General features: G+C 33.1%; 2 protein-coding genes across 7 annotated transcripts in view; both read right to left on the bottom strand.

The window, feature by feature from the left end:
* Nucleotides 1-13,942, bottom strand: part of LOC120416326 (tyrosine-protein phosphatase Lar) — a 441,119-nt gene that overhangs the window by 366,657 nt on the left and 60,520 nt on the right. The gene's annotated exons all lie outside the window — the stretch shown is intronic.
* The window catches only part of LOC128092652 (uncharacterized), a 35,547-nt gene continuing 35,149 nt past the window's right edge, over nt 13,545-13,942 (bottom strand). The window contains exon 3 of the mRNA XM_052706938.1: nt 13,545-13,744. Coding sequence (XP_052562898.1) covers nt 13,545-13,744 — 200 coding nt within the window. The remainder of the gene's footprint in view (nt 13,745-13,942) is intronic.

The following is a 13,942-nucleotide window of genomic DNA, read 5'->3' as shown; positions in this document are numbered from 1 at the left end:
ACTGTATATGCATGCTTCAAATACAACTGCTTTTCTCTCCTTATTGAAACTCTCAGCGCCGAACATAGCCGAACACGTTTTCGTGTTTACACACTCGCGATTGACATTTTCCTTTTCTCTCTCATTCCCGCTTCCACGATCATGCTACCGCAACAGCGTTTAACCACAAAAGCCGCCACAAAACCAATTTCGCAAAAGGCAGTTTAACGGGACGTCTTGCGTGGTCGGCTCCTAATCGCCATCTCGCGTTCTCTCATTGCAGTTTTCTGAGAGATTGAGAGACTCAGCGGTGAGAGCGCATAGTCGAGGAAAAGGGGAAGAGTGATAGAGAGAGAATGACAGCGCTGGGAATCACGAGACACAAAAAGAGATCTCAGAAGCTATAGTGACGGCCGCTATACTCTCGGATGTTTTTGGTGCAGAGATAATCAATTGATAGCTTTTATATCACTCATTTGCAACACTGACCGCTGCAAATATTTTTCAAAGAACCACAAATCTCTTCAAAGTCGACACAAAAAATCATGGGCCATAAAGTTGAGCATTTTTTTTGAGCAAATTATTTGAGCAAATATTTTGAGTTTTTGAGAAGCTTCGAGACAAAAAAAAATGTTCTGCGTAAAACCAACGCAAAATTTTTTTTCGGCAGTAGTTGTGGACATATTTTTCCGTTTAAAGTTTTAAATTAAGACATATCTTTATATGATTTAACTTATAAATGGTGGGGCTTTTATAATAAGCAAAAGCTTATTTTTGATAATATTCTCTTTGTCAAGTGCTACACAAACAGAAAAAAATATCCAAAAAAAATATGTAATATTACAGTCAAAACGATGAAAACCTTAAACATTGACAACTACGGGAAAGGCCCGGTTCATCTAAGTGAATTAAAAGTAGTTATTTTTTGTTTCTCTCCTGATACACACATTCATCATCCCGGATGCATCCCCCCTTAAAGTGCAAATTTTATGCTGTGATGCCTGTGCGTTAAACAATGGTTTTAGCGCCACTCTGTACAGCGCTTTTTACCCTTTGTTTCTTATGTAACTCAAGTCCGGAACTTCCCCCACTCGTGGAGGAGTGGGCAAGCTTACACATAGATAATTGAAAGTGTAAATGTTGCAGGTATTGTTCGATGTTGGTATTCTTTGGGGCATGTTTGTGTGGCATTAATTAATCCACTGAATAGTTTCATTGTTGTTATTGCCTAATTGGATCAGGATTGTTAGAATTTCATCCTGGTAAAATTTAAAACTAATCTCTTGCCTACATACTATTGTTCCACAAGTCAGCAAAATTGAATGAATCTCACAAGCAAAGGTGCCTCATTGTTCCACGTGTGAAACTTGATGCATCAAACGAAACCGAGGTTGTGCATATTGACGGTTTTAACGGGCAAATCCGCGCTGGCCACGTGACATGAAAGGCCTTTCAAATGGTGGCCACACCACACCCAGCCCGTCACAAACCCGTTAATGATGGTCTCGGTGCTTTGTACCTGGTGTCAGACCTTAACAGCGGGATGTTGGATCAACATGGCCGGCTTGTATGACAAGCAGCGAGAACATGAAAGGCCCAGTTATCAACGGGGTTTGTTGTGTTTTAAAATTAAGGTCAAGGTCATCGTGTTGCATCGTGGGCACGGAAGGATTAATTATCCCGTTGAAGGGGTTATATTTAGCTGCTGAGTGGAAACGTGTTTGGCTTTTGAAGTGTGACAGCTCGTAAGGCCTTTTGAGAACTGTTGCATCGACAGAACATCGCTTGATGTAAGGTTATAATAATTGATGTTGTATCAGAATGGAGATGTATTTAGCTTTGTTGTCTTCTAACAGCAATGCTAACTGATTACAATTAGGTAAAACCATCATAACTACACTGCTCGACATTTTTGAAGTTGATGTCAGTAAACGCTTCAATTTTGTCTTGGTATGATACATGTTTGATAGATCTGGGCGCTCTGAACACGATCCAATTGACAGTTCATAGTTGTCGTGCTATCTTGTCGCACGTGCATTTTTGGCCAAATTCAGTTAAGAACGCCATTTTGTGCAGCTCACAATGCTTCACTTTTTGACCTTCACGGATCCCATAAAACTATTTAAAACCTGAGATATTCAATAAAAACCGAAAAAAATTGTGCACTGTTGTAACTTTTCATATGATAGAAGTTTCAAATTCAAACAAACTTCGAGACAATGCACAGAATGGTCAATCAAACAAAACTTGTTTGTTGTTGTTTAGATTGCGTGCTCTTTTAAAATTTTGAGTACCGTGTTAAGGAGCCAGGCGCCTCCATGGTTTCATTCTGAGAAAAATAAATTCAATGGTGGCGCTTAGTTCCTTAGTATAATTTCATAGCATTTATTACTAAAATATACAAAAAAAAGTCGGTCCGTATCATTTTCCATACAAAATTGGTAGCTGGATGAGGACTACACCGAGAATTGATACACAAAATCAATTTTTGTCACTAAAATTGGATATCATTTTCGATACTATTTTGATTTTTTAAGTTGTTTTAGGGACAAAAAAAAACCATCTTTCCAGAAGTTACAGAATGAGCAACAAATCTTTGATAAATTATAATTAAAAAAAAAACTAGCTATCAAAAAAATCCAAACAAAGTGAGTAAATGAACTTAATTTTATAAAGTAAAACGAATTTCGCAATTCAAAAAAAAAAGAACACAAAAAGCAGAAAATTTTCAAAAAATTTGCATTTCTGAACTTTGTCTGTCTAATGGCCAAGCATAGTAAAAAAACACGAAAAATGAGATTACCTCATTGGTTTTTGATCATCGATATCTTGGGAACTGATGGTTGAATTATCAATGTTAATCAATGTTTCGAAATTTTATAAACAAGAATAACTTATTGAAAGATGTTAAAACACTAAACACTTGTCCGAAGGTTCTGATACTGAGACTTCTGATAATCAAATCATGGATGAACAAAAATATTTGCTTCTCACACAGTTAAAAAATGTGTGATTTTGGGAGTTGTAAAATTTAAAGATTAAAAATTACTTCTTTTATATTTTACGAAAAAAGTTTTGAAAAAAATGGTCATCGTTGATCATGCCCGTTCAAGGTCACCAGACCTGAAAGACGAAACAAAAAGAAAAAAAGAGTAATTCTTTCAAAAGTTTTTTTTTCGTTCGATAACAAGCAATATCTATTTGTTAACATATAACACATTTGGAAATTTTCTGCTTTAAAACTTTGTAGAAAATTGTAATACTTCAACAAATAACCCTGCAAAGTTACAAAAAAAAAATCACGAGCTAAAAGTCGAGTACAGTCAAGTTACAAAAAATGGAACAATTTTTTTAATAATTTGGTATTGATTCGAGGGAAAATACGTTTTTTTTTAATTTTTAAGTACGGCATCCAATTTTACAAAAATGTCCCTTTGACACAAAATTTGCAAACCTGTGAATTATTGAAAAACTCGTCTTTTTTTTTGGAAAGTTCAAAAATAGAAGGGGTCGTACAGCCCCTCCGTCACGAGATATCGAAAAATGGAGCTCGGACAATGTTTTACGCAAATCGGAGAGGGGACAGAGCAACTTTTCCGATTTCGTGTGAGTTGGCAGAGAATTACCTTTATATAGTCCAGACTTAATTATCAAATCCCTCGATCAACCGAAATTTCGATTATAGTGAACAAAATTTGTTTTTCCTGTTTTTTTTAATTTTCTCTCTTTTAACATAAAATTCAAGTTTTATTATCCATTAAGGTTCATTTGATTAATCGACTGCCTGTTACATAACTAACATTAAAAACAATCTAAGAAAAATATACAAGGCTCACCGAATCAAATCATACAAAATTTTACTAAAATTTTTCTATATTTTTTTTATAAAAGCTTTCTTGTCCCGCTCGTGTGGATCAATCGGAGCGCGCTGGACTCACAATCCAGAGGTTGCTGGTTCGAATCCCGCGGCGGGCGCTCTAAAAATTCTTTGTGTAAATATGGGTATTCGGCGCCGTCGCTCCGTGCCGTACTCAAACACTTAGGAGCCCAGGGCGGCGAAGTCCTTGTAGTTAAAAGGAAGACACTAGTGGTTGGTACTAGCAATGGTGGCCGACAGCTATAAAGTCAACTTCGTTTCTTGGCAACATGTAAAATATTTCAAAAAAATCATTTTCATCATGGAGTAACTCTGAAAAGGTATTTTTTTTTTATTTGACAAAACTTTTTGGAAGTTTATGCAATCAAAAATTTATATATTTCAATCAATATCTCTTATTATGAAAATTCAATAGTTTAATAAAAAAAAGAAATTTTTAATTTATTTTTGGGATTTTGCATTCAAAAGGAAATTACAGTTTTTTTTTATTAATTTACTATCTTTTAAATTCAGATTCCCAAAAAACGTAATTTTATATTTGAGTTACAGATAAATATGATCCAAAATTATGCTGACGAATTTTGATTTTTTGAAGAAGTATTGGGTTGGGGTTGGGCAAATTGGGTTTCAAGCAAATATAAAATATTGATAATGTGAAAAAACAAAAAAAAATGCAATTAATTTGAAACTAATCATTAATTAGCTGATCATTTAAAAAAAAATATTTTGAAAATTTGACCCTACACTGATTTTTTTAAAAGCTACTCAACTTCACAGCTCCACCCAGAAGAGTGATGAGGGAATATGAATAAATATTGAAAGCTGATGTTTAAATATGTTTATGTCCTTCGAATTCAATCATGAAATTTTGAATATGTATTGCAGAGGATTGAACTTTTGTTATAATATTTACAAATAGAAACATGCCTCCAGAATACTGATGAAAAATATGGATAACTGCATGAAAATGCAGGAGTCACATAATTGAATGTAATTAATTGCCTTAATTAAACATATTTACCCTCTTTGACCTCAAACCATAACATAAAAGTGCCCCGAAAATGACCGTTCTCAATTTCGTAATGAATAACTAATAGAACGCAATTAACGTTTTCCACGACAAGTAATTGGAATGCAAATGAACAGGGGAATCAATTTGCACCTCGATTAAAAAATCAGACATAACGATACAGGGGGAAAAAAAGAACTTCTACCACCACATCAGGGGCAGTAGCATTAAAATCGCATTACATTCCACCCCCGTCCACTGATCTGGTGGTGGAACTGTCCTGAATCCAAGGGAGAAGGGGTCGAGTTGGATCCATCACGCTGATTGAGATGGTAATGTAAAATTCGTCATTTTGATCGACAGGACAATCAGGGCAGGACACCAATAGGGCCACCAAAGGGGACGTCGATGCCATTCCGAAACGAGATAACCGCAATATTCCCCACAATCAGCACTTTTTATGAGCGTTTCAAAACTCCTCCATCGATCATCGTTTTTTTTTTGCTCCTGCTCCTCTCAACTTTAACCCCCAAAGCCATCCTTAAATCCGGATGGTATTGACTTTGGCCACGTCGTCCTCGTCCAAAAGGATAGCGCAGCACAGCAATATTTGCCAAGTTACGTACACTTTGGAGAACGACAAAAAAAAAAGACAAAAAAAAAGAGGAGAAAGGACTCTAACCCTCCAGTTATGCGGTAGTACCGCTGGAGTTTCTTTACTTTTTTTGTTGAATGACGACCAACCCGGCGAGCACATATTATTGAATTACAGGACAACTTTGTCGATATCGGTTCGTGCCGGGAATTTTAACGATCCTGGCTGGTTCCAACCGGGGATGATGCAAAAAAAGGAAGGCAGAGATGAAAACTAGAGACTGCTTAGTTTGAATTTTGCTTAGATCGACCTGGTGAATTCCAGCTTGAGAGGATTTAGGATTAAGAGAGGTATTTTTTTGTGTGTGATGTCGAGTGACTTTTTTTTTTGTTTTAGTTTGCGATTTGCGATGGTTCGTCGTGAAAGGTTTTCATAAAAAAATGACAACCAAATTTTACGAAAATTTTAATAAGCGGCCTATTTTCAAATGAGTGGCCTCATTCTTTTCCAAAGAATAGCTGAAAGGTAAAACACTACTTTTCAACAACTGGTCAACTGATATTTTATTTAAATGAATCTAATTTGTCATCTTTTTTACAAACGGTAGATTGGATAACTAGGGAAAATGACAAAATTTGAATGTGGTTAAAGCATCTTTTTTTGTTATAATTTGTAATTTTCTTATTGTTTCAACGTGAGCAGTTCTTAATATAATTTAATGAAAAAAGTGTGCCATCGAACATATCTCGAGGTGGGATTTTTTATCGATTTAGGCCTTCGGCAAAATTATTAGGACTGTTCAAAAATTGCACTCAAAATAAAAACTAATCAATTTTTTTTTCTTTACCAGTGGAGTTTTAAGTGCAATTTGCTGAAATTAAATTTAAAATGCATTCCCCTGTGTTCAGAATAATTTTAGCATGTTTAGGTTTATTCAAAAATCTTTTGAAATTTTAAAATTTTTCGATGTACAGTATCGCAAAAAGTTTCTTTTTATCACTAAAACTTTTGCTTTCGTCAAATCTTACATTAAAAAAAAAACTTTAGTAAAACACGTGAACTAGTCAAAAATGCATTTTAAAATTTATTTTTCATTCAAATAAAAAGTGACTATGGCTTGTTATTTTAATTTTCATATTTTTTTTTTATTTTGTTGCCCACTCCCCCTCCTCGACCACGGCCAGCCAAGCGACAAAAACTTTTAAAATGTTTGCATTGGAAAGTATCGAAAATGCAAACAAAAAAAAAATCAATTTGAGATGTAAATTAAATTCCAAATCCCAAATTTGAAAAAAATGTTGAATTGCACCGTTTTTGAAATTTAGTCATTTTTAGGGTGAAATTATTCAACAAAACTGTTGTTATTTTTAAAGTTTTTTAAAAAAAGTGAATTCTGTGAAATTCCAAACAACTGATTTTTGTTAAAATTTATATTCTTCCAAACAAAACTTATAGTTTTTCCCATATTTTTGTTGTGTTTCCGTATTATTTTATACATCAGCAGTACTTTGTATAATTTGTGTGAAATAGTGAGACTATAAACAAAATTTTGTGATTTTTTTACTCTCCTAATCAAAAACATTAAGCTAAAGTAAAAATTTATTGATCTGAAACAATTTTCTCAAATAAAAATACACAATTTTCGACATTATGTCTTTCGACTGTTTGTCCTTTCGATCTTATGTCTTTCAACCTTTTGTCTTACATTCATAGATTTATCACTCAATAAAGGTCAATCAAAATATATTTAAAATAATTTTGATAGAGGATTTTTAATGATGTCTAGCTCGAAACAGTGAAAATATAGAAATTTTGCGTCCAAAAGACGTTCATGTAAAATTGGGTTATTTGATAACGTGCCTAAAATTCCGAAAAATAAACAATTTCTCATCAAAAAATGCAAAAGATTTAAAAAACCTTTGCCATTTTTCGTTACTGTAAAAAAAAAGTTGACGAAAAATTTTATACACTTTTTGACTTTTTTAAATTAGCCATGTCATTTTCTCATGACTAAAAAATATTACTTTATGAATAACGTGATATTTGTAATTTTACAAGCTTACTTTTCAGTGTGTAATAAATTGTAATAAATTGTAAACTGTTACATTATAAATAACGTGATATTTGTAACTTTAATGTGTAATAAATTGTAAACTGATAATGATCATAAAAATAGAACAAGTAAAATTTTTAATGAATTTACGAAAAAGTTTTATGAGAAAGTGATGATTAAAATAAATTGAAGTTTCAACCTTAAAACTTTATCTTGTACTTTCTAAATTATATTTTCCGGAAAGTTCAGCAAATTAAGCATTGAGCTTTTGGACATTTGTGTGGCTCGGGCATTGCTTTTATGAAAAGATTTTTTTTAAAGAAATAGTCGTCTAAAGGGTTGTAATGGGTCACTTTAAACAAAATTTTCAGAACTTTTCGGAAAAAACTTCCAAAGACGTGTTTTAGGAGTGATAACAATTTTGACACTCTAAAAAGTAACCCTCTAAAGTTACTAAAAACTACTAAAAAATTGTTAAAAGAGTAAAGAAAAACTTTTTTTCAATTCTCTATAACCAGCAAAAAAACTGAAACGATCTCAAAAAAGTACAATCCAGATGCGATTCTCCGAAATCCTTGTAAAAATATCGATTCGGATAATCGAATAACTTTTTTTTTCGCTGTCTTATTTTCGATTGTTGAGCTCAAGTACCCCTAAACTAAGCTAATAGTATTTTACGAACCATAGTTGCAAAAAGATGATTTTTTCAGCACAAGTCGTACATTTATCCAACGAGGTTTACCGAGTTGGATAATTATGATGAGTGCTGAAAAAAAAAACAAGTTTTGCAATGAGTTCCGTACAGCATTTTTTGCAATTCCGAAAAACACAATTTGAATTGAAATTTAAGCTAATTGTCAATGTCGATTTAACTTTAAAAGTTAAACTTTAACTTTAAAAGTTAGTCGATTCACCGATAAAATCATATTAATATTGAAAAGTATTACTTTTCGACACATGTGCTAAAAAGTTCAACACCCATTACTTTTCTATTCTTTTAATTTTAGTAGAGAAAAGTAGGTCTTTTCAACATGCGAGAATGACAGGAAAAGTTATTAGTTTCACAAAGGAATTGCAAAAAGTAATTTATAACTTTTAAATCCAAGATGGAGGCAAAAAGGGGGGGGGGCAATGATATATTGGAAAAGTTCATTTTGTAAATAAACTTGCAATGGAATTTGATGTAGAAAAAATAAAAATAAAAATACGATTTTTTTTACGAAATCTTCGTGTAAACGAACTTCGTACAATCGAAACTTCGGAAGTCTGGACTGTTTATTATTTGAAATGAAATCTAAGGAACTTGATGATAAAGTCAAATCTCGAATAATGAACGTGAAATTGTGTTTATTTTTTCTTTTTCCCCAAAATATGGCGACTTGACTAATTTTAAATAAAATTACATTTTCACTTGATTTGATAGTGCTTAGTGTATCTTGATCATAAAATGTAAATTTTGAACGTTACTTTTTTGTATACAAAATTTTGAACAAAACAAAGAAAATAAACAAATTAGGGGATTGCTTATGTGTTTTACAAGAGCATACACGGAGAAAAAAGAGTTCCCAAAATCGTGAACAAGCGTTCATGAAAATGTAAACCTCGAACAAAGTTTTCAAATCCCATGATACGATTTTGAAAAAAGTACCATGAAATTTGAACACTTTGTTCGTGGTTCCCATTTTCATGAACGCTTGTTCACGATTTTGGGAACTCTTTTTTCTCTGTCTAATGACAATATCAACCTATGACTACATAACCTCATAATTATTTGGGGAAAATTGAACATTACATTCAATTATTAATTCAAAACTTCTAATATATATTCCATATTAAATTTCACATGAACTTTGAAAGATCCTACTTTCACCAGACCACAACGCCCCTTCTCGTCACCTTTTTCCCAAAAGCAATCATAACTGCGATTAAAAATTCAAATTCCTGCGTCCAATCTAACCACCGTCCTGCTACACAGTCGGTCACCGTCATAAAATGTCTTTCCCCTGTAGCAAACCCCTATCCCGAAAATTCAAGCAAGCTGTCACCATAGTGACTCGCAGAGCTGGCAATCTATTTAACCCTCGCCTGCGAACGAAACCCTCCAACTCGATAGCAACCTCGATGCTTCGGGGTGATTGGAAGATGACTATCTTTCTCCTGCTGTTGAAGCGTTTTTCCCCCTCAAGGGGGAAAGGGACTCTTCACGACTAACACACATACGTTCATTGTGTTAGAGAGAGATACCAGACCTAATCAAAACTTGTTCACCGGACCAAACCGAGCAGAAGATAGAGAAGGAAAAAAGAAGGAAAATCCAGGACATCATCAGGACAAGGACAAAAAAAGACGCTCAAGTAGAAGAAGTACAAGCAAACTAACATTCTTTTTTCAACCCCCAAACATGCAAGACAGGATCTTGGAGTGTGTCTTGGATGCCACGGGACTAAAACCCCCCTGGAGCTGTGAGCTGTGGTGGAATATCTGGAACAAATTTCCACTCCTCGTTAGGGTAACGAGGGTAGTTTGTCATTTGTTAACCTTTTTTGTTGATTCGATTTAACTTTTTTTTTTAACTTGGTTTGAAAATAACTACAATAAATATATATAAAAAAATCATATCTTGAATGATCCAGAGTCACCCCGAACAACCCTATCACAGTACTAGGGGTGCAAGTGCGGATCCGAACTCGTCCCCCCTGGCGGGTTGCGATATGCAGCTGAAATATTTATTAGCTCTATCGTAGAAATTATAATTTATGTCTGCGATGTGATTATGTTCGCTCACTTATTTCGAGCTGGATGGAGGAAGGGGAGGGGAGAGAAGCTGAAGGATTCAGCGAACGCAGTTGTTGAACGGAAAAGTACAGATTTTGAATGCGATAACAGTTAATATTGAAAAATTCTTATCTAAAAAAAATTGTACTTGATTTTATTATATGAAAACACTTTTTAAAAAACTCAAGGATCATTTTTCCATTCAAGTCACTCCTTATTTTTTGAAAATCTGTATCTTTTCCGGAAAAATTAAAGATTTTAAGATTTAAGAAAAAGTTTGAAAAAATTACGAACTTCATGAACAGTTGTTCATGAATTTTATGAATATTTTGCGAAATTTAATCGTTTAGACGTTTAGAATTGGTTCAAACAGTTGATCAAGCCCAAGCACATTTTTTTCTTTGCTGGTAATTTCTTGGAGATTTTATTTAGTTATTAATTTATCTATTTTTATGACCTTTACTATGACATTCTCTTGCTATTTCACTAGTAAAAGTAGTACTTTTAAAACAAAAAACTGCATCTCAAGACTTTTTCATTCAGAGCAGCAAAACACTGCCTCCAAACTGCCTGTTCCATGATTGTGGGTTGTTATTGTGCCTCCCACAATTGTGGAACACCTGAATTTAACTGATATTTTTACAAAAAAAGTTTTGCAGCTGTTCGATACAGCATTTGAAAGATCGCAAGAAAAGCTTTCAAATGAAGGTAAAATCGAATCATTAAGTTCAATTATCGATTTTCTATGACTTTTTGAACATTTGCCGATCTGTAAACTGTTCCGAATATGAGGGATGACTGTAAACAATATATAAATGATTTAAAAAGGGTGAAGGGAATGAGAAATGATAAAAGATAAAACTACAAAATGATGAATATGACCACAAAAATAGACAAATTATCTGAATAGTAAAACAATCTTGAGTCTTCAAAATACACTTGTGTGCATGTTTTTGTATTTTTAAACATGAAAAAATATCTTAATTTTCAGAAAAGAATAAGAAAATAACTTTTAATGTGTTTTGCTTTTTTTTAATCAAGAGCAGTTCTTTGTTTTATTCTATTTTACTTTATTTTTCAAACAAAAAAAAACACGTCAAATATACTGAAAATATAATTATTTTCTATTAAATTTCAAATTACAAATGTAAATCGAATCCAAAAAATATCTGATCCCATGTTAAATTACTTTTTTTAGCTGAGATAGCTCAGGGATCGAAATTTAGTCGATTGCATTACTCAAGATTACATTGAAAAGAGATGTGTTGAGTATAAAAAATCCCCTTCTAATAAGATGTTCGATATGTTAATATTGTCTGTCCAGCCATTTTTAGTAAATTAGTTTTATTCGTAAACTTTATTTATTTTTTCAATGTGCAACTCACGCATATTAAATTTTTCAAATTCATCTGATTTAGTTCTTCAACTGCTTTGTGTTGATGCAATTTATTCATTTTGATGACATTATAATTCAAAATAGTTTGTGCAACGATATCGCAAAAAAAAAAAAAATGTTGTCGAGACTGAGTGGTTCTCTACGATTTAGCAAATCGACTTTTCTTTTTTTTATTTAAAAGAAATATTGAAATTGAAAAAAATATAAAAAAATCACAAGAGTCGCAAATTTAATATCGAAATAGTTGACAATTACAGACTGATTAGGTGACACTTTGAGAAATTAATTTCCATCGATTCGAATTATTTATGAGGTTGATTCCCAGAAACATAAATCCCGATTTTCAAAATTCCAAGCAGGAAATTATTGGAATCTTTCACAGCTTTTCAGAAATATTTTTTTCAGAGATGCTTTTATTTCAATAATTATTTTTTGAAACTCAAAAAACCTAAAATGTTTACTTAAAAGTAGCTATAGCTTGAAAACTGTACATTTTATGAAAAAAAAAACTCAATTTCACTTTATAAAATGATTTTTAATAATTTTGTTGTCCATGTTATCGACACTTTATAAAAACCACTATTTTTTCAAAAATTGATTTCACTTTGGCTCAAAAAGATGCATTTTTGATTTTTTTTCAAACATATCAAAAAGTATCAATTCAATTCAATTCATATTTATTTGATGTACATAGAAAATAAAATCATGATAATATAACATCTGGGAATGGGAACATCTTTTATGTCAGAAAAAATGAGTAATTTTACCTCTGAAAATGTGTAATTTTACCACTATTCTGGTGTAATGTCGCTTTTTCAGTCTAAATTGAGGGTAAATTACATCACAAAAGAGGTAATATTCAACCTTCGAACATTACACCTTCCAATTTTAATTTTTTTTTTACTGTGGGTAATTAAAACTTAACTTATTACAGAATGTAGAGTTTTGGAGATCCTTACAGCTAAAAAATAATTCAGATACAATCATTGAATGAAATAAATTTCGTAATTAACGATTAATTGAGAGCAAAAGAATTCGAAAATTAAAAAAAATACGTATGTTGATAATTTAGGTTTAGTCATTTAAAAGTTAATTAAATAATATTTTTTCCATTTACCTATTTTTTCTTAAAAGTCCTAATCATAACCTACTACTTTGCCGAAGACACCAAATCGATTAGAAAATCCCATCCCAACATACAGAATTTCATACATTCACATAACCATTTTGTATGTGCAGCCTCCAAAATTGCATGGAGACATGGGGAGTGCATGGACAATGATTCATGAATAAAAAACGAAAACATAAAAATTGTAGAGAACTACTCAGACTGAAAAATCAAGTCTCACTTTAGAAATGGCAAATAACCACAAAAAAATGTCAAATTTCCAATTTTCTAAATTTTTTCATCATTTTTTGTTTTTGAATCCGCTGTATCTTCACAAGGATTGGACTTTGGACAACTCGCTCCATAAAACAAGTGAAACCTCCAACCCTAAAATTTTCAAAAAAATTTAGTATTTTTCTTTCCAATGCATTTTAAAGATCAAAATTGGTAGAAAAATTGATTTTTGTCGATTTTTCAGATCGAGGACCGTTTAGAGGCAGGGTTAGGTTGTAGAGGGTTAAGATACTTGTTTTTCTCTTGTCGCCTTATTTTAAAATGTATTTCAAAATATCACTTAAATTAACATTTCAAACATTTTCCGTTAATGTACTCCCCACTTAAGAGCAAACACATTTGCCCCCCCCCTATACGTGTGCGTGCATATGTGTTCGTGTACAAGTATTAGTCACTCAACAACGGCGGTACCCTGCAGAGCTTTTCCAGCGCGCACGTCGCATCGGAGAAAATGCGATTTATGAGCAGCAATCCTGGTGCTGCTGCTGCTGCGAATACTGACTCGACAAACCCTCGAATGCCGCAGCAGCAGCAGCGCAAGGCAGCCTGCGGCCATCATCGCTGTGCAATATGTTGCTGCCGTTGCCGGTTGCTGCTCCCGATTGTTGAAACATAAATTTCAATGTTTCGAGGTTGGCATCGCGCCGCCGTCGACGTTCTGCTCGAAGGGATGGAAAGTTTTCTGTGTGGTGACAACATTTTTGGCATAGTTTTGGTGTTTCTGGGCACTAGGAATGCATGCATGCACACAAAATGCTGTCATAAATTGTGATAAACTTGCGTGCTCTTTACTAATAGAAAATGCTCGCCTGTTTGGGAGAATGTCTCATTTTTCTGCATTTGAGGCGGGCGGGTG

Source organism: Culex pipiens, chromosome 2 (genome assembly GCF_016801865.2).
Source record: "Culex pipiens pallens isolate TS chromosome 2, TS_CPP_V2, whole genome shotgun sequence".
Taxonomy (NCBI): Eukaryota; Metazoa; Arthropoda; class Insecta; order Diptera; family Culicidae; genus Culex; species Culex pipiens.
This window is presented reverse-complemented; position numbering and strand designations above follow the sequence as displayed.